This window comes from Branchiostoma belcheri, unplaced genomic scaffold (assembly GCF_001625305.1).
Source record: "Branchiostoma belcheri isolate BF01 breed outbred unplaced genomic scaffold, Haploidv18h27 scaffold118, whole genome shotgun sequence".
Lineage (NCBI taxonomy): Eukaryota > Metazoa > Chordata > Leptocardii > Amphioxiformes > Branchiostomatidae > Branchiostoma > Branchiostoma belcheri.
In genome coordinates, this window is record NW_017802580.1 from 542,646 (window position 1) to 565,633 (window position 22,988).

The following is a 22,988-nucleotide window of genomic DNA, read 5'->3' on the forward strand; positions in this document are numbered from 1 at the left end:
CCAAGTCTTCCTCAAAATCATGAAATGATGGCAGTGCCATTAAACAATTAATAACCCTAACAGCAACCACCATCGCCATGGCAATGTATGTTTTCATTGCCAGTCTTGTTTCATCTATGAATGCAGTGGTTTGATTAAAGGTTTGAAATTTAATGTTTGAATTACAAACTAGCCTGATATGTTGACTGCATGGCTCCTACCATGCCATTTGGAGGATGCAGCAATGCAGCAATATCCAGTTACTTTGTAACCATAAAGCACATCAATATGTATGAGTCACAGTATGACTACAACGAAAAACTGACATCTACTGATTTCAATACTGGACAACACTTAGTAAGGAACTCCGTACACAAAAAGTAACTGTTTTATCTCTTTATTCTCATAATTTGGAGTCACGATTAAAACTGTACAAAATGTTAATACGTGTGTGACTGCCCGCCTGCAAATAATACACAATAGCTGTTAAAGTTTACATCCATATACAAGACATGACTGAAAACATATTGGACATCATTTACTGCTGCCTACTTCTCAAAGCTTGACTAATCCAATGTTGTTTTTTTCAGTACTATCTCATATAATCTATAATTCCTCCAGATATTCTACAAATTATACACTTTTACCAGATAATAGTACCTTTATGGCTTGTTATGTTTTTATAATGTGTTGCAATTACTACAGGATGAAAAAGATGAAAAATAATGGAAATTTAGTAAAAACAAAAGTTAATTTAAACCCAGAAGCATCGGTAAGTACTTGACAAGAGCAAGACTTAGTTCAGTGACTGAAGAAGGTAAGTAGTTTTCAGAATCTAAGTATCGGAATTGGAAGTACGTTGAAATTTTAACAGGGTTTCAACTGTAAGAGGATATGTTACACTGTATGTACATGTAAGGTCTATGACTTTACACATATCCAATGATGTTGTCAGCGTATAGTATATGTATAGTTGGAGACAATATAATAATACAGCAATGCACAATGTATACAAACTATGCACATTTCAGTAATTATAGTTGCATCTTTGCAAATTGTGCATCAAACTATGGCACTACAATGTACAATGGAACACTGTATAATTTGACAAGGCAAAAACCTTCCGTAAAAAGAATAAAATTAGCATTATGTATTCTATATGATAATCACCTATTGTGCCGTTATGTTTCACATCAACAGCACAACTTAGATGGCCACAGAAAAAAAATATAACAATAACTTCACTTTTTTTCAACATGTTAACACTAAATACAGTCACACCGCTAAAACATTTTAAAAACATTTCTTTATGTGCACGGGTATTGTATACGATCACACTAGAATTGTGTTTGGTAAGCTATTGCATCACAATTCATACTATGTACTGTGTGTTAAGGTGGGGAAAGAAGACACGAGGATACTTTTCGCTTAAAGATAAAAGGAACAACAGAAATTACACATGCACAAATGTCTTATAGCATGAGAACTGTGTAAAGATAGATTGTGGAGTAGCCTATAGTATAGAGCTTGCTCAAGTTTACAATGCAAATGGAACAGTTCACATATGCCTGGATACCAGGCTCCATTTCTCTTGCAGACTATCTGTGAAGCATTTGTCAATGTTAACATCAGGGGGAAGAGAGGGATGTTGGGAACGATAGGTAGTGTACTTTGACACTGCCACTGAATTTGGTGCCTGCTTTTCCTTAACAAACTGCTAGGGGGCATTTTAGAACATCATGACTGCACCCAGGTGGCCTAACACTCCTTGGTTTGAGACTGTTACATTTTCAGAAATAAGTTAACTGTTTGACCAATCATGCCAGTACTTTGTAAAAGGTTTAAACTTGAGGATTTTAAACTTTCAAATTGACATTTTGGCATACCCACCCCTAACATTTGAAGAAACTTGGAAAATTCCTATTTTAAGTGAAATCCTTTCATTGAACCCCTTTTCCTCCCCTTGAAATTAACATTGACAGATGCATGAGAAAGACTGACTATAGCAACTCTGCAGAAGCATAGAACTACCTACATGTACAGAGACATTCAGGGTTGATATTTTTGTACAGTTCTGCAACAACACAACTTTCCTATCCAGGAAAATTGCTCCATTTTATCTGACGTTTTTTTATACACTGGTTACATGTTGCACTGGATCCTCCTAGACATAAATACATATCAATTACATCCGATATTAATAGAACTTCATAGTACAGTTTTCACCGATCTATTGAAAACATGACTTATCTATAAGTATTCCCTAGTATCACTACTTTCAATAGGACAGCAAAACACTATAATGTTATCCTCACGTAATTCAATACAAAATTTTAAAGGTATTTTTGTCCATGATTATGCCATTCTACAATCAAATATGAAATATATCCGACTTGCAATAAGAATCACGATAATTGTACTACATGACTAATAAAAGCTAGATAACTCAGAGTCACTCTGATTTGAAAGTTTAAAAACCGACAATTTTCTAGTCATATACAGGACAATATCCTAACTTTTCTCTGGACTTTACATAGTAATCTAGTCATAGTTAATAATAGATGCACAGTATTCACTTTATACTACACAGCAGTTGGTTCACAATTACTGCACAATTGGAACAGGTAAGGGTAAGGGGATCGTATACCATCCACACATATCTTGATTTATTTTTTCTTGAATATGGTGGCGAGAATACGCCACCCTATATGGTATCAGTATTCACATTGCAGAGCTCAACACTTCTCTTACAAGATACCTTACAAGTCAAGCTTGTGTCTTGAAAGAAGATGTGTGACTGTAAGTTCTAGTGCTACACACAAATAAGTGAGGGGAATATATGCTAACTGATCTGAATAAAGAAAAGGTTCTTACAGTACAATACAAGTCACCTTTTCTACCAGACCACAAAATATACCAATGAATACACTTACACGCGATCCAGAAAGGTTGGTTTGGTTCCCCTCCTAGCAATTTTGGTTTTGCGCTTGTTCCAACGTAACGTCACGGTCGAAAGATGTCTCCCTTCGCAAGAAGTTGCGTCCCATGTCTCCTGACAAAGCTTGATCCTTGGTTCTTTGCTCCTAAGTTCCTGTACACATTCTACCAACAATAAGCTGTGTCTTTTGTTTTTATGTTCACAAAAAGCTTTCTCCTATATATCTTCACTGAATATTCTTCTCCGTGTTTAGTTGATGTCCTGTACACCCCAGAGGCAGACTATATATTTTTTTTCTTTTCTTGCTCCTCTGTTTTTGCAATGATTTTTTTCATCTTTGTGACTGTAACCGTCTAATGGAATAAAACTCAGATCCATGGAATCTGTGGTGGCTGACAGCCTGCCTCCATGTTGTGTCATACCTCCAGGTACTTGGGCAAAGTCGGGGCCAGGAAGGGCTCATTCCACATTCGTTTCAAATCACCCTGTGGGGAGAAAAAAAGTGAGTGTAAGTGAAATATTGCAGCAAGGAAATTGCATTATCATATTGAAAACAATTAGGCTTTATCATACAAATTGTACATTTAAGTTCATGTAGAAAATTACTTTCTTTTTGACCTAAATCATTCATGCACAAAATAAGAGAGGTAAGCAATGCTTATGTCAGGTTGAATTTAAGCCTGTCAGTATTTGCCTTTTAAAGATTAAAACATTCAATGATATTGATAATTAATCATGAATGGCCAAATTTGCAGAGTCCATGGTACCTCTCTTGGGATAAACTTAAAGTTTTGAAACCACTTGTCTATTGACTCTATGACTTGATCCCAAAGTATTATCAACTCTCCATTTAACTGCAGTTTTACAGTTGTGTCACTCATCAAAGCAGCAACAATCAAAGAAGAGAACTGAGTTTTCAGACATCCAGGAAGTCTTATGGGTCTTCGTAATCATTGATCAGTCATTCTTTACATCAATCTTCCCTCCACCCGTGTGCTATCAACCTACCATCCCATTCACACCATTTCCTTAGTCTGACCTTTTGACCTTTCATTCTGTCAATCAAACTTCCACCACCACCCATGTGCTATCAACCTATTCCGTTTGGATAAAGACACACACAAACCCACAACCCGGCCACCCAAAACAATACTTCTGTTCCTGTATTTCCTTACTTTTAGGTACGCCATGGTGAGGAGAGGGAGTAGTGTGAATGGTACCAGGTACAGGAGAGCTGGCTGTGCTGCACGGTACACCTCTGACGCTATTGTCGCCGTCAGTAACCCTGTAACAGAGATTTCAGACTTCTGTCAAGTGTTTCAGGTTTGTGGGAATGTATTTTAGCTGTGGAGGGGAATGTAAGGTGTAATGTCAATGTTACATAAAGTATATACAAAACTGTGGTCAGTTATTTAACTGTAACAGCTTTTGTTTAATAACTGACCACAGTTTTGTATATCTACAGCTCCTGTACATTTGGGACCACATTGTAAATACAGTTCCCTGTAAGTGTAACCATGCATATGTGTAGATAAGTAAATATTTTACATCTGGGAATGCATCTATGGTAAGTGACACCTGTGTTGCAATTCAATGTGAACCAGCCAGAATTGCCCTCAGGAAGGTGACAGACAGTCACTGAAACAGTGGCTGAATAAAATACTTGGTTGAGAAAAGACTCCCATTACTCACTATTTTCCTTCTTTCACCATTGTATTGGCATGTATCTCACAATGTTCAATATACTGTAGTAAGATTGAATTACTGTTTCAATACATGGAAATCAGACTCTTGCCCATATAAACTATTTTACAAGGGGAAGTTATCTAATACAGCTCTCAAAGAATTTCAGGATTGACTCCTATGGTACTTTTAGTGATTACATCACAGGGACACCAAAATGGAGGCAGACACAGTTATTTTTTTTTTATTTCTCAGTGAATTGTAGGTTTTCAATCTTCTGACTCTATCTTACCAATATCAAATACTTGTCTACAGTTCAAGGAAGATCATACATTAAGAATGACTAAAATGCTCGAGCTCCGATCCATTCAGGAACCACTGTACAAAATACTTTTTTGAACCAGGTTGCCCACTGGCAAAAATTAGGTTGCCCATCAGAATTTTAGGTTGCCCCACCTATAAAGTTACTACTTTCCTCAAATTAAGTAATGTTACATACATTAGCCTTTGACAATATTTCTAACAGCCTTTAGTTAACTCATACTAGTAATAGCCATTAATACCTAAAATTAAAAATTATCTGCCGGATACAGTGGTGCATTTGGTGATTTGGGGGGGGGGGTCATTCTTAAAGTTCGTAAGTAAAATTTGGTTGCCCGGGGCAACTGGGCACCCTGGGAACCCAAATAAGGACAGCAACATGGCCGTCAGTACCTGCCTTCTGGAAAGTGAATGTACTATACTCACCTATGAAGTATCCTATAAGAGAGCAGTGAAAGTAAGTCAGCTTGTGTACAACAGTCAGGTTGGGGACCAGAGGTTTGGGTGGCTGCTCCTGAACACCATGTTTCTTCTTCCAGTGGTCGTACCGCATCACGAAGCACAGCAACAGGCCTGGCATCACCTGGAATACACAGTCAACATGTCATTAGGCCACACCAATTTAATTTCTTGGTTAACGGAATTTTCTTAAAAAATAATGGAGCAGGCGGGCGAAAAAATAAAAATAAAAACAGGCCTAGGCATCCTATTATGGCCCAAAATGGTACGATAGGAGCCATGAAGTCTACACACCAGGCTGGTTCAAAATTTAAACAATGAATTTTGAACTTTTAATGATACCATTGCATTGAAAGCTGGAATAACTGTAATAAGTAGGATGAAAAGGACTGTTTTAAACTGTTCAGGGCAAAATATGAGCATTTTGCAGTTGATTCTGAATTTTTATTTTTGTTTTTATTTTAGCAAATAAAAAAAAAATGAAGCGAATCCGTTAACCAAGAAATTAAATTGGTGTGGCCTTATCCAGCTTTTAATTCCTCATGGCAAACAGAGCGAGAAAATTAATGCTTATATGCCCCATTTACATCTCGTTCTCAAATTACTTCTAAAAAAAATCTACGGCTCTCAGTGGCAAATGTGCTGATGTTGACACATCGGCACACCAAATCCATAGTGTGTTTTTGGCACACAGTTAGACAGATTAGCCTAAGAGGCTCGGTGGGCGTCACTCCACCGTACAGGTGGGGAAGTCATGCATTGCCTTTCCCAAGGGCACAACGTCGGGCCACGGTGAGTATCGAACCCAGGACCTATTGGTTCTGAGTCCTATGCTGTAAATCGTTGCGCCACCAACGCATTGTCAAATTTCTTCTACACATGTAGAACTCACGATCAAAAATCTGATTTAATGCACAAAATATCAAAGGCTAGAAGAATAACTTACTATGTCTCCCAGTCCTAACATCGAGAAGTGTCCATTGTTATGGTAACTGGAAGAAAAAGGGAGAAGAAAAAAAAACTGCTTGTAAGTCCATGATATTCTGACAATAGGAAAGCTGCAAATAACAACTGTTTGCAACATGCAAAAATATTCGACTGATTCTATTCCTTTGTATGACATAATTTCAGATATTACTGTGCGCAATTGACAATCATCATCGTGACAATTATATATGAATTTAGATGATGTAGGATGTTACTTTCTTCCACTGGTCGTGACAGAGAAGACAGACGCTATATAATATGTAGTATTTACAGGTTCATTGTACCGGGGAAATTTCTCTAGCTTCTTTCGACAAGCACAATGAACAGTGGACCACTGCTTAACATCCCGTCCTAAGGACTGCGACCCTAAACAGTAGTATGCATGTCAGGCAAGCGACAACAGCTGAGATTTGAACTCCCAACCTCTTGGTCCAGAGGCAGGGTTGCTAACCACTGGACTACGCACACTACATTGTGATTTTCTTTTGTTGGTGCCAGTACACTTGAAAGTGAGTCACAAGTCCATGTCAAGTTTCATTCAGAATTGAAGATGAGTCTACTAAAAAGGATAACAAACAAGATCACCTTGGGAACACTAGTTTTCCAGGTAAGGACAGCTGTGGAGCATCCTTGACGGCACGAGGCAGGTTCAACTTCTGTGCAACAATTCCAACCTGTGGAGAAAATAACATAAGTAAAACATTCAACTCACTTCACATCTGAAGTTGCATTTACATGTGTATAATAATGTATATCGTCAAGATATTGTCAGATCTTCACTCAAACTACAACATGCCATACATTTCTAACATGTGCAACCACAAACTTTGCAAATCCTCTATACAAGTCTTTGGAATTACAGTATCAAGACATCTTTATATCACAAAATGAAATGCATACACTGGGGCTACACTATACAATACAGCCTTTCCTTTAAAAAAAGGACTGTGTAAATGTCATCATAGGACATTTAAAAAGAACACTCAGACTTTACCGGATTTTCAGCGGGTCTTGTTGCCACCTTTACCATCACATTGGCATTAAAGATGTACGTAGAGAAAAATACCTGCAAAAACAACAATTATATATATAAACAAACGTTTTCATGGAACTTATTACATTACAAGTATTTGCCACAATGAATCTTTTTACAATTATTGCACCATATTCAAAATGAAGATGTGTATAAAAACAAAGTGTTCCATTTGTAGACATCCCTTAATTTTTTGTCATATTTTCCATGAGTTAATGAAATATATGACAGAATATGCTTTAGTTTTTAAAAATCATTCAGCAACATTAGTAAAATAAAAATAAAAACTACACTCTTTTTTACCTAAACACAAATAACTGACATGTTTTAAATGTATCATCCCAACCTATAAGTTAAAACCTAACAATTCTAGATAACTTCAATGGTTTGATTTCCTCAGTTCCCACATACAGAGCTGTAGTGTTGAAGTGATTGTTGACTGACTTACCCAAAAGACGTCATAAATTAGCAGGCCTGACAACAGCAGGGTGGAGACCTTCAGACTGGGAAGACGGACAAACGCTATCATGGCCACACACAGGCCCATAGCCAGGGCTGGAAATAAACAAACAAACAAACAAACAACATTAATACATGACAGACAAACGCTATCATGGCCACACACAGGCCCATAGCCAGGGCTGTAAATAAATAAACAAACAAACAACATTAATACATGACAGACAAACGCTATCATGGCCACACACAGGCCCATAGCCAGGGCTGGAAATAAACAAACAAACAACATTAATGCATGACAGACAAATGCTATCATGGCCTCACACAGGCCCATAGCCAGGGCTGTAAATAAATAAACAAACAAACAACATTAATACATGACAGACAAACGCTATCATGGCCACACACAGGCCCATATAGCCAGGGCTGGAAATAAACAAACAAACAAACAACATTAATACATGACAGACAAATGCTATCATGGCCACACACAGGCCCATAGCCAGGGCTGGAAATAAACAAACAAACAAACAACATTAATACATGACAGACAAATGCTATCATGGCCACACACAGGCCCATAGCCAGGGCTGGAAATAAACAAACAAACAAACAAAACAACATCAATACATGAAAAACGCTACCAGCAAATGATATCATTCAGCAATATGTACATTTTGTTGTATTTCAATCTACAAAAAGATATAAAACAGCAGTGACACAACTTAATGAGTTTACAACTTCGAATTTATTACATTGGTACGTGAAGAACTACTTCAAGTAGAGGAGTTATCGACCAAGAATTAAGGTGATTTCTCCTAGAACAATCGCACAGTGGAACTTGCTGCCAACAACTACAGGAGGGCATCATCACTAGATAGCTGTAAACAATGTTTAATGTTAGATGTGCGAAGGTAAGGTGTAACAAGTCATTTGGTGTAATTTAGCCAGCTGCTGCTGCAGTGTGTGCCTGCAAAACTGGTGTGAATTAAATCCATTTGATGGCTGCTCTAGACTAAAAGTGCCTCTGCCATAACAAAAAAAAAAACTAGAGAAGAATCATCTGCAAAGCATTTATGCATAATGTTTACCTTCGGACATGGTCTGCTCTGTTAATTCTCACTCAAACACATTCACATACAGGAACTGCTAGTATATGGTGACAGGAGCAGAGCAGACCATGAAATTGCAACATTATGTAACTCAACACCAGTCACCATGGTGACAGATGTCAACAAATTATGTCATTGGTCAGGTCAGAGGTCACTGTTTGGAGAAGAAGAAGAAGAGGAAGAAACAGAGCAAAAACAATATGTTTTCCTTCGGTAAACAAAATGAGGACCTACCATCCATTAGTAGCCAGTGGCCTGTGAAGATCCATATAAATACTATCCCCATGGAAATGGCAAAGGACATCAGTTCTGCAGCTGTGAATCTGCCACAGCATCCAAACGATATCCTGAAACAAAACATGAATATTCAATGTCAGACATTTTGACTTCAGGCCGTACCATTTCAAGATCTCTGGAGGGATGGCCATTGATATCTTTGTCCTGTTATTCTAAATTTTGAATCCCTTATAATGTACATAATTGTTACTAAGGCCACACCAATTTTATTTGTTGGTTTTTGGATTCACCTCTTCATTTTTTTATGCAATGCAGTGGTTTGATTAAAAGTTCAAAATTCATTGTTTATATATTAACCTAGCCTTTTGTGTTGACTTCATGCCTCCTATCGTAACATTTGGGGCTATAATAGGATGCTTAGACCTGTTTTCATTTTGATTTTTTTTGCCCTGTTGCTTCATACTTTATATGAAAAAATCCAAGAACCAACTAGAAAGGCCAATATTTGCTTTGGAGCAAATACAGCGATGGGTTCACCACATTTTACGACATGGCAGGGAAAGAATGGGAAACACAAGGGAAAACAATGATTTACATTGATATAACTATAATATGAAGTAAAATACAACTAAAACAACAGTTGGATAGCTATTCCCTACTTTATTGGTTAGGATTTTTAATTGCATAATGCAAACTGTTGATTTTCAAAATAAAAAAAAACGTACCATGCCCGGCATTCCATTGCTGGAGCAGGAAAGCTTGAAATACCTACCAAAACACTTGAATACAGACATACTGTCAGTATGGAAATGCTTCTGTGCAGGTGTTAATCAAGTTAAATCCCAACAGCCAATCAGCAAGAAGTATAGAGGAAAGCTGCATGCCTATTGGTTGATGCCCTGCATTCCATTGTGATGACTCATGTCCAAACGTGGTAAACAAGGCACCCTAACACAGTAATACATTTGCTATAACACAGCCAAAAAACTCAAATAAAACCATTCTAAAAGCCTGTATCACAATAATTTAAAAACGCCTAGGGGTATTTGCCCACTGTACCTCCATACCAAATTTCAGGACCTTGGGCCCTAAAATGAAGAAGCTGAATCCATTTAAAAAATGGCAGGAGGAGAAGGAGGAGGAGGAGAAGAAGAAGAAGAAACATCAGAAAAAGCAATATGGTTTCACCACACCACTTCGTGGTGTGGTGAACCCATAACAAGTTAAATTGGTGTGGCCTTTTATTCTTAAAATAATAAAATATATATCAAAGATGACTGGGATTCAAATGTCTGACATTTTCATTCTGGGCCATTCACATTTTTCATCTTGTCATATGATTTTAACTTTTGAATCCCTAATTATTAATATTAATCCCCTATTGTAGGAAAAAATATCAAAGATCCTTTAAATTTAAATTGGGACACTAATAAATAGCAGTAAATACATGAGCAGGATTTGTGTTCTGGCATAATATTTAATTTAACCTATTTAATTTGTTGTTTCTCAGATCTTTTCACAAAAAATATGAAGTAACAGGGCGAAAAAAAAAACAGGCCATGGCACCCCATGATAGCCAGAAATGTTGCAATATGAGTCATGAAGTGAACATACCAGGCTGGTTTATAATTAAAATAATGGATTTTGAACTTTTAATGAAACAAAATTGCATTCAATTTGTTACATTGAACCACTAGAAGAAAAGGACTTTCTTCAACTGTTGGGGACAAAATATGTCTTTCGTTGATCATTTTGCAGTTTATTTAGAATATTTTTTTTTTTTTGCAAATCAGGGCAAATCTGAGAAACAACAAATTCAATGGCCTAAACTGGAAAGTGTTAGTCTGAAAAACCGAAGCAAAAGTAGTTGTGAAGTTGAACTTACTTGGTGCCACTGGAGCAGGGCCGTATAAGGTACTGACACATGGGGAGGAGCAGGAATGCAAACGCCACCGTGGCTAAAACTGGAACAGCAAAAACAACAGTCGTCACTAGCACCACCTCAGAGTCCATAGTATAACATGCTTGCATTGCATTTCAAGACCAAATGACATCAAAAAAAGTCTGTAAAATACATAATTACAAATATCGGAAGTGTACATACAATATAGTCACTTGAAGTTTGTTCCAATCATGATGACTGAGAAATAGAATTTGTACGGCCTTCTAAAAGTGAATTTTTGAAGACTCTAGGAAGCTTCCTAATTCCCCAATTGAGCACTTTAAGTATTGTCTACCTTGTGGACACTTAAGCCAGACCGTCTACATGTACGGAGATTTAAAAAAAAATGTCCCAACTACAAATTGTGTGCAAATCGCAATCAAAACTTGTGCCAAAATGGATCAGAAGTCCTTCGTTTTCCGATTGAATCATACAAAATCTGGTGCAATGGCCATGTGGGTAGAGTGTTTGCTTTTTATTCAGTAGGTCATGTGTTCGATTCCCAGCCGAGTTATACCGAGGACGCAATAAATGGTACCATTGGACTAGCACCCAGCTGTAAAGACGGCACAACTGTGTGGCCTAAGGGCTACAGATAGACAGATGGGTGCTGCCCTACTATACGCTATCTTCAAGAGTGTATTAATGAATAAATAAGCCACACTTCTGTCATAAATTCTTTTCCTAGGTCTATATATGCTTGAGATGAATATTCTGTGTAAACTATAATTTGCAATCTCTTTCACATTTATCATTTAATGTCACAATCTTGTTTTGTATATATTTCATTGAATGAACATTAAAAAAAATATGCACCACATAGAGGTGTAGGAAGGAAATTTGAGTTTCATTTTACATAGAAAAGCTTCTGGTTTAAAAGGAGTACATCTAGCTGAACTCACCGGCTGTACACAGAGCGAAGACCACCTGCATGGAGTCGAAGAAGAAGAACATGACCAACAGGGAGACCGAGGCTCCGATGGGCAGGAACATTGCCTGGGTGGAGTCAATCGTCTGGACACCTGTGAGTGAGAACAGACCTGGCTTACCAGGGTTCCAGCTAGGTTTGCAACTGTTTTACTGTGTATCAACCTTCTTAGCCTGTCACTGCATATAGAAGTTTTAGTATACATTAAAAAGAAGGGACCAAACAAAACATGAACAATGCAAGTATCATCTGTGTTTATAAAAAAAAAAGAACACACAAAAAAAATTTGTCGGCATTAGCTTCAAAGGACGCCGCTAGTCATACCGGGGTACGTATCATGTCACGAACACTATACAGTTGGAATTCCACATCTTATACGGCACATAAAGAAAATTTATGCGAGCAATAAATTTCATTTATTTTGCATATTTGTTTACCTTGAACATCGTGCATGATATAAGGAAAAAAATACTGCTTAGAAAAAAATAACGTCCGGTTAATTTTTGCTTCTTGGCGCTCCCCTCCCCCTCCTCTGGGGGCGAGTCGTCAACATCGGCCGCGGGATCCTCGGAGACGGTGGACCCGGTGGCATCTCCCGATCCACCGCCCCCGGCTGCACCAGCCTCTGATCCACCGCCACCGGCTGCACCAGCCTCTGATGCCGGCTGGGCCCGTGAAAAGAACTTGAAAATCGACCCCTTCTTCATGGGCCCTTCTTCATGCTTTACAAATTTCCTGGGTAGCACTGAATGCTGGGAAATCCGAAAACTCTGTTTTTCACCGAATTTCACCGAAAATTGGACGAAAAAGCGGAAATTACTCTGCCGAAGGACTTCGTCCCACTTCGTACAACAACAAGTTTCGCAGGTCTCACCATATTTGGTAAATCAGCTACGTAGGCCTTCGCGTCTTGCCATATTAGGTAAATCATTACGTAGTGCCTTCGCGTCTTCACCTGGGGACGAGAGCAGCTTGTTCCCAGGATGTTCAGTGAGGAAAACAATATGGCTGCCATGCGCCCAGCAGGGCTCGAAATTAACATTGTCCCAGTGTCAAATGACACTAAATTTTCAGCTTGGGACAATTCAAATTACGTTTCGGGACAATTTTGGGGCAATTGGAAAATTCTAAGACCATCCACGTCATTTGGGAACGCGATCCATCCATCCTGCTGCAGACTGCTGGCAGCCTATAAATATATAATACTCTGACAAACATTTAAATTTGACCAATCAGGGATTCCAAATATCAGGGACGGTGCCATGCCCATGATATTATCATGTATTTCCCTACATTTACTAATAAAGTGGACTTCAAGTTGTACAAATTCAGTTGTTTTCTTATTTTTGTCATCAACTTATTTCCTGAAAAGCAGACTGGGACAATTCGGGACAATTGAAATCTATGTTCGGGACAATTCTGGGACAATAGTGAAAAAAGTTAATTTCGAGGCCTGGCCCAGCGCGATGCCGACACAGCAAGAAACTTCGGAGATACGCAGTGCAAACATGATATATCGGTATTTTCCAGGTGCAAAATTGCACATTCAAAATATTTTTTGGTGCAAATCTTGAGAATTACGTGCAATTTGCACATTGCACCTTTGTATTTCGAACTCTGCACAATATTTCTAACAAAAAATTAAAAGAAAGGGAAGTACATGCATACCATTTTCGTTCTGTTTATTAGCAGGTGTAGTTGATGTGGAAAGTAGACTGTCCTGGTCCTTCTCTTGGTTCTCCTCCTGGTCCATATTCAGGGACCTACAGTAGGTGTCAATCAAACAACATTGTACATCAAGTTACTGCAAACTATATACCATAAGTTAATTTCATTTAGTTAATCATAGACCATAAGTTAATTCTATTTACTTAACATCAAGTTACTGTAAATCATAGACCATAAGTTAATTTTATTTATTAAACATCAAGTTACTGTATATCATAGACCATCAGTTTATTTTCAACAATATATATGTACCAAAATAAAAATAACATAAAAAACTTACTCATATTAAGCCATGTGTGTAAGTGCCTACATGTATGTCCATGCACAAAAAACTTAAGGATGCCGAAAGCACATGTCATGTACATTATATAGCATAAAAAAGTTAAGCTTCTCAAATCCATTATGGCACCTGAGTATTTACAAGGTCACGAACAGCCAGCAAACAAGGTCATATAACAGGACCCTTAACGTTGTGCATTACAATGATATAGGTAGGAATTCTGGCCAAAATGTTTGGTAAAATAGCTTGCAAACAAATTAGATCTACCTTCATGTTCATATAAAAAATGTTTTTTGAGTAAAACTTTTAATAGATTTATTATTCAAGACAAGATTAGTTATTCAAAACAGTTGAATCTGTCCAAGGAGACCACTTGCATTGGGAGACCTGAAAAATCGATTCTGATCTATGTGGACAGGTGGTCAGTATACCTGGGCTCGAAATTAAAGGTGGTCCAGTGGCCACTAAGATTTAGGCCGGGACAATTAAAAAGACACTTTGGGACATTTTTGGGACAATAAAAAAATAATCAACATCAGAATGTCAGCCCTTCTTTTGTTTATCAGGCACACGTCCCGGCTTTTGGATCCGGAAAAGTCCCCCCAAATTTCCTGTCTACTCTGCTATTATAGTGCACCTGGGAGTGAACATAAGCAAACTAAAGTTCACTTCAAGTTGAAGTCATACAACACTTCCCGACCTGGACAGTTCATCCTGACTTTGGGACAAATTTATTTTTGGGACAGTGATGAGACAATAGGAAGAAAATATAATTTCGAAGCCTGGTATAGACAGGATTCTTAATGTTTCTGTCAATGAAGTATACACAAATTTTATATCTAAGGGACAGGCAAAAAGTAGTCACATTGGCCAGGTGGTTAGAGGATACTTGCATGTATAGGTTCGACTGTACAATTTTACGGCAAATTCAAAGGGGTATTTGAGGCCTGCCATAAGAATTCAAGACAAGACAATGAGGATTGTCTTAAGACATGAAGATGGGTGTCTGACCTGAAGCTGCCGTAGACAATGAGAAGTATGGAGATGAGAAACGTGGAGACTCGTGATGAGTCCACCAGCGAGTACGCCCTGCACAACGGGAAAAACACACGATAGTATTAGAACAAACAATTTTTTTACATGCCTGCATATGATCATCTACAACCCAACATAGGGATAGTTCAATTTTTAACTACATGTAATACAGTCAAACTGTCTATGCCGGCCACCAAGGCGACCAAAGAAAAGTGGTCACCTTGGACAGGTGGTCTCCTTGAAGAGAGTTGCTTCAAATTCACAACATGACTGAGGCACAAATGGTTTCCAAGTCCAGATCCACTCATATAATCCATATATCATACTAAAAGCATTCAGAAACCAGTTGGTAAAACCCAACGCAGCAAATAAAAATCCACATACACGTTCATATATCATATAAACCCAGTTCAAGGACTTGATGAGATGCATGTAGACATCAGAAATACCTGCATAGCGCCAATTTTACCTATACTATCCAACTGTATATGTATATACATGTATATACATGTACATATTGGTATTTCCAGCTCAGGTCTTCCCGATTCCATATGGTCCCAAGGTTGTATGCAAACACAAAACACCACATGTGCCCAACTGGAAGTAATACATAATGTTTTCCAGATGAGGAAAGCTGTGCTCTGACCTAATTCTAATTTTCTAAGCTTCATGTATTTCTTCTCTTCCCAAACTACATGTAACAAAATGTTGCAATTTAAGCTCATATCTTCAAATTTACATTTTATGAATACAAGAATAAGTTACACAAATAGTAAAATCAAAATTAATGTTTATTCTAAAATGTTTGACCAAAAACTGAGTGATTTTTGGAAGGTCTCTGCATGCATAAAGTCAGAGGTCACTTGACTGGTTATTCACACAGTGATATTAGTTCAACTTCAATCATATCTATTTACAGATGTGGGTACAGGGAAATGTTTAATAAGTGACTTAACTTCCTGGGGAAACTGTATAGACAAAGAGAACGTGTGAAAACACAGAACAGTTCTATGGTTGGTTTCTGAGACATGAAGCTACATACAGATACAGATCTACATGTAGACAGTAGAGTTAGCAGAGTCTATAACTGTGCTTTTTTTCTGCATTAGTGTGGGGAAAAAAATTACCTGAACCACAAATACCAACATGTATATTTCAACCCAAAACATATATGGACAAGTGCAGGTTAGGTGCAAGTAGACATCAGAAAAACATACACAGCCCCAATTTTACCTGCACTTACCTGCATATGCAGGTGGTATTTTAACTTAAGGCCTGCAGTCTAAATCTCAAGATTTCACTGGTATAACTTAAGTTATATCGGTAAAACAATGTGGTTGTTTATAAGATGTCTAAACATTTTACATATGAAAATCTGTTACATTTTATTTGTAAAAGTGTGTGGAGTTGATGGCCTACATTATAATAGGTTTTAGGCTGCCGCTAGCAGACATGGGATCGAGAGGTCATGGGTTTGATTCCAGGCTAGACATGTGTCCTTGGGGAAGGCAATTGATACAGCTTCCCTCACTGTGTGCATGGGCACCTGACCTTGGTTGGGGAGGTAAAAAAAGCATACATGGAATAAAATAGAAACGCCAGTTAGGGCCTTGGGGGTTGCAGCGACAAGTCAGTCTGACAATTCAAACGGTGTCTTGTCTTAATTGGCAAGTTCCAGGACAACTTAAAGTCACTTTGACACAGACAACATATGTACATGGTCTACGGCTTGCAGGTGTGGAACATGCATAGCGTTAAGACCGCACTGACATTGATATTTGATTTATTACATGTCCATATTTTTGTATGTATATTTATGTATTGCTTTCATAATGTGTTTAAATCCAATGCTGTTTTATACTGTTTTTATTGATGTAATTAGGGGAGGGAGCTGGTAAAGGTGACCCACCTGTTCTCCCTCCCCCTCCATGCATGTGTTGGTAAATTTTAATAAACAAATAAACAAATACATGCATTGATGAAGCATTTGGATAGGCTCCACCTTCCTAAATAGTATTCTTATTAACCTTACGAAACAATGCTATTATCACTTCTGAAACTAAAAATAAAATATTCTTATTGTTACATCAAGGACATTTGGCATTCTACCTTTTAACGTTAAAACTTTAAAAAAAGCAAAAGAAACAAGATTTTGACTGGTAAAACACTGTTTATGTTTGCACAGTGCATAACAGGATGTAAACTATGGAAAACTGGAAAGAAAAATTTACTCAAAGAATCCTCTTATTGCTGATGAGCTGCATTAAAACTGAGAATCGTTACCATTAACTTGCAAAATCATATTTTACAGCTTTGTACATGTACATATGTAAATACATTGTACATGTATCTTACTTTTTAGTTCCATGACTTCACTATACAAACATAATGTATTATGCAACTAAAATTAACTGTATCTGCACAAATATAAATATATAAAAATAAGCAGTAGCTCAAAATATTTTCTTGTAAAACGTCAGACCTGAAATAATGTTGATCACAACTTAGAAGTTTGAGTCCAGGAAACAAATATGTACATAACCAATTTGGTGGCAACATTTGCATATGATCGGTTACGTTGTTCCCACTCTGGTACTATTATGACAACATTGCTTCTGTATCCGGCAGCTTTCAAACACGACTAAAAAAAATACAAAAAGCTAATAACATATGGAGTGCTCCAAAACCCACGACAAATAGTGACATGGGTTTTACTTCACATTCATTAGACCTACATTTTGTACCACCCCCACAACCTTATGGTACATGTATGACCTTGCAATGGCGGTGGTGGTTTTATTTTTGTGGTTTTCGCAATGACCTTGCCAACCTGAATACATGACACCGTGAATATCATAATCTGTTTCCATTGTATAATACCTATAATACTAGCTACGTAACTCGGGCCTTTTTCCACTCCTGAGCACTGCAAAATCAGGGCTCGAAATTCATAGGTGCACTGGTGCACCCAACCGAAAATAGTAAAAAATTGGGTGCACAAAAAATATTTTACTTTTTAGGTGCACCGTTATATATAAGATAAAATGAGTAGAATAACTGAATGTCTATAAAAACTATGATTATGACATCAAGATTTTATGGTTTCTAGCCAACAACTTGACATGTGCATAACCATTTTATAACATGTGAATATGTACTGTAATAAAGGGATGATGAACATGTTACTAAACAACAAAAATCTCTATAATCATACGTCATATCCTGTTTCGGAAAAAAAGACTGTGTTTGTGTGATGTTGAGCTTAGAGTTAGAAGTAATCAAATAGGTAATTTTCAATCCCGCACAAGAGGATGAGACTACTTGGCTGCAAAATTTCTGACAGATTGCTTGATGAATTTCAAAGACAAATAACAGTTATTATGTTATTCATTTTTCCACCTTTTTGTGTATTTTGTTGTCTTTAATTTAAATCATACAGCTCCATTTCCAATTACAAAATCAAGGGTCATACTGTATACATTACCATTTTTTTATCAAGTAGAAAAAGAGGCCTGGATATAAAAGAATACACATGTGCAGGGCTCGAAATACTGGGTGCATGTGCACCTTATTGCACCCAAATTTGGAGCTGTGCACCCAATTTTTTTCTGCGGGTGCACTGGTGAACCCAAATATTTTTGTAGGTATTTTTGTACACATTAAATGTATACTAGTAATAGTATACAGGATATGCTTGGCATCTAAGTGTCAGAAAAATAATAAAATATTTGCTGTAGTACTTAAGATTTTGATGTTAGCTCCCATTACAGATTCGGCCTTAGAAGAGGAGCAGTAAGATTTTATATGGTGCACTCAAAGAAATTTTTGTGCACCCAATTTTTTAGGTTGGGTGCACCAGTGCACTTATTCCCAAATATAAAATTTCGAGCTCTGATGGTGTAGATTGGCTACACTGTTATGTATCAACAACCCAAGTTTAAGTTTAACTTTACCAATCAAAGAATCCGTACAACTTGCTGAGACACAAAAAGACAGCTAACTGCAGAAAAACCGTTTAAATGTTCTGCTAGACATAATTGATACCTATGGGACATAGACATTCTCAGATATAATCCCTCTGAAAATCTTTCTAGGCCACCATGAAATCTTGATGTCACAAAGAACAACCTCCTGGGATGTCAGTAAGGCCACACCAACTTAATTTTATGGATGACACCCTCTGAAGACCCACAAACTAGTGCGTGCAGGCGAAAAAAAAAATTCTGGCCAAAAATAAAAATGCTACTAAACCACAGAAATATAAAGCTGGTATTGTGAATTAGCGACGTATACGACAAGACGGCACATGCTGGCTTTTTGCGGAATTTATGAATCGGCACTGTACGTATGTACTGAGTTCTTGAGTCGTGGAGCTTCGGTAGCCTGGGTGACGTCCTCCAGAGTTACCGCCGGCTCCGTATTGTCGCTAACTACCATGGACTACCCAGGCCTAGAGCCAGGCCAGAGCTTCAGTGGACGTGATCTTTTTTTTTTTTTGAGAACAGGCGAAAATCAATGCGGCCACGGATGTCATCCATAAAATTAAGGTGGTGTGGCCTAACAGGCAAAACAACATCAGTAACCAGTAGAATGATTCAATAGATATATTTTCAATTAAAGCACCACTGACGATTTCCATATGTTATGATCCATTTGTATTTCCGTCGCAAGTGAATTCAATTTTGGATAAAATGAGAAATAAAACTCTTTAAGGAGAGAGTTTTATTTTTTTTTTAAATTGAAAATTAGTGAGAGAGTAAGAGTTATATAGGACAATTTCATGTAGGTTTCGAACTTTTTCTATGATTTAAAGCTGAAGATGATAAGTTGAACTATACTATTAAATAAGCATTTATAGTTTTTCAGTACCAGATGAGTTTCTAAAATGTGAAAATTATGCTGAATGAGTGAAGATATAGACACAAGGGACAAGCCATGCAAAAAAAGGTTGAACTTGACATATCTTCATGTGCTCATGATGCACAACTGTGTACGTATTTTATTTTCTAACATGTGCTGGATATCTTTTTCATTTCACTTTTTTAGTGCAACTTGTATTTTTACAATTATCTACAAAATAGTCCCCTTTTGCTATATTTTGAACCCTTGGGGGACAATTTACTTTTATTTAGCAAAAAGTAGAGCTTGTTTATTTTGACTTTACTAGAAACAGCATATATATATATATATGTACTAGTAGTACACTGGAAACAATATGCAATTGCTGAACAATGAAAATATTGACTAGGGACATGTAGGAGGATACTGACTTTGTGTATTCCAATGTAACAAAACTATATTAAGATTTTGTAACTGTAGTACTTTCACAGCATAAAAAAATAAATTTGGGCATCAGGTACATCATGTATGCCATATTTTGTAACGTATTTACTCACAAGTGAATTACATGTTACATTCATCATAAATTCAATCTAATTGACATACATGTATATGTGACAAGAAGACCAAAGAAAATGATACAAAGTTTTATCACATTCATACATGCATAAAACACTTAACTTATTTATACTGGCAAACATAATGCAACATCATGTTTTCAACATAAATACAGCTACACGTATTGTTAGGGACCATATACAGTTATTATTTTTTTTAATTTTCCTCTTTCCAGCAGCTCTAATAATACGATCACTGTAACAAAGGTTTTGATAATGAGTTTATCCATAAGGTGCTTATCCCATGGGGAGCCTCTGTGTGTTATTTGATGGAGCCAAACAGATTATGAAGGGAACAAAAGGTGAAGTATTATCATATGTAGCAGCTGCAGTCTGTGTACTCAGAGGAACAAAGAGCATACCCCTTTATTCAACTCATGTGATTTTCTGGGGGACAGATGGAAAATACAACAAAGCAATTTTTGGGCAACTCAATAGTTACCCATGCCGATATCCCTGCTCCCCTTCAAAAAAAGACAATTCAGTACTAATTCTTTTTAAAAACAAAAAAAAGTCAAGTGTCGTTCTTTGTGTTTCAAATCTAGAATATTTCGCACATTTTAAGTCCATCCAGCTTGGTGCAATTCTTCTTTTAATTTATGTTTTTCTTCATTATACTGGTCAGTATATATAGTACATGCATGTCATGAATACTGTATATGAATTTTAAAAAATGCCAAGGTGAAACAAAATATTAAGTTGGAATACATATGATATCAAGGTCATCTGAGGATTGGAAAATACAAGAAATATCCAAGCTTAGCTACATATCTTATGCTCATACCAAGAGAAGAAGACATAATATGATTCAAAATGTTCGGAAAAAAAAAGAAGGAAAATAGCAAAACTGGGTGGACCAGACTTTTCCATGTGTTTGGATGAGCTTTCAAAAGCTTGACTGTGAAATCACTGTGAATCTTTTGTTTTCGTCTAGTTCACTCATCTGTAAGTTTTACCCAGGGGCAAATGAACTAAAAGGCCTTTAACTTTAAGGTCATAACAGGTTTTGTAAAAGACTAAGATATCCAACAACATTCCTTAAATCACACTCAAGGACCTCAAGATAAGCATTTTTCATCGTATCACATAATACTGGAAAAAATACTGAAAGATTCTGATAAATATATTTTGGATATCTACTAGGCAAACATAATAATTTACATGCAAAAGTGCAACTGCACTAACTAAGGTTTTTCTTGGGGCTGCACAAATGAAAAGTGCACAAAGATACAAACGAATATTATACTTCTGAAAATATAGTGGGCAATACCGCATACATTTGTACTTTGCAATTAACATTTAATAAAAGTATTTATCACCACAATGATGATGCAAAAATTTTAATTTTTCTCCAGCTAGTGTAAATGCACTTCTGACCTATCCAATAAGATTTGAATATCATAAAGGTGAATTATCACTTTTGGAAATGAGAATTTGCACCATTATTTTCTAACAGAAGAGCACTGTGGATATATCCATTCTGACAGAAAGACGCTGTAACTTAATTTTTATAGAGATAACCTACTTTCACCATCATTGATCACTGTGATTGTGTCTGTGAAGACAGAAAAGATCATTTCCAATTCAGCAATTCCTTAAAAAATGAATATCCTGATGCCCAAGCCCTTTTGAGACTAAAACTGAACGTTCAATGCCAAACCAATTCGCACATTAAAAGGCATGTAAACAAAACCTACTGTCCATCCATTCAGGAAAACACTTGAATAAACATTGCGGCGCACCAAATGAATATTCCAACTCCTTTTTTGGCCAACGGTTTGAATCAAACGGACGATTGGGAATTTTTCTGTCTTACCTAAAACCTCTAAAAGTGGTAAGTTGTGTGGTAGAAGGGTAAATTATTAAGCTGATATCGGTGTACATGTATACAAAGAGATATATACATGTACGTATTATGAGTCACAGTGTCAATCTGTGTATGGTGAAAAAAGCACGTACTTACCAGTCATAGTTCGTATCCGACATCTTGTTAAACTGTACAGATCCTCACAAAATGAATAACAAGAGTTTTGGCCGCTATAAAACCGTGGTCATCTGCTCATGTGGAGGTTCCGAGACACAAAGTCGGCAGAAAATGTCACGGAAAAAAAATGGCCGGACCTTCCCTCGTCCCCGGTCTTTCTATCGTCTGCAAAATTCGCCGGTTTTCCGAGACGAATCTCTGCACACAGAGCCTCGCTAGAGCTATTTTCCTCCTCTAAATCGACGGATGAACTTCTCTGGCATCTTCTGCAGCTGCTCAGTTACATGATTTGTAGGAAAAAAACAAAGCAAAAATCTATCTTTTTCACGTCAGGGTTCAGGCCAGAATCGGATCTCGAAGCACCGCTTTGTTTTTGTCAGCCATGGAGCCTGCTCACGTGATCATCCGCACAGAAAGTAGTTCCACC

General features: G+C 37.1%; 1 protein-coding gene across 2 annotated transcripts; it reads right to left on the bottom strand.

Moving 5' to 3' along the window:
* Positions 1–366: 366 nt before the first annotated feature.
* Positions 367–22,976, bottom strand: LOC109462543 (signal peptide peptidase-like 3). Of its 2 annotated transcripts, none has more exons than XM_019759099.1 (13): positions 22,541–22,976; positions 15,098–15,175; positions 13,747–13,841; positions 12,053–12,172; positions 11,094–11,172; positions 9,206–9,318; positions 7,849–7,955; positions 7,362–7,433; positions 6,953–7,041; positions 6,327–6,372; positions 5,348–5,504; positions 4,093–4,202; positions 367–3,402 (listed from the first exon to the last, which is right to left on the bottom strand). In XM_019759099.1, the coding sequence occupies exons 1-13, from the start codon at positions 22,561–22,563 to the stop codon at positions 3,334–3,336; spliced, it is 1,158 nt and encodes a 385-aa protein (XP_019614658.1). In that variant the 5' UTR covers positions 22,564–22,976; the 3' UTR covers positions 367–3,333. The 2 variants fall into 2 exon arrangements, with proteins under 2 accessions (XP_019614658.1, XP_019614657.1); XM_019759098.1 differs by having other exon boundaries at positions 12,053–12,190.
* Between the last annotated feature and the right edge of the window lie 12 nt (positions 22,977–22,988).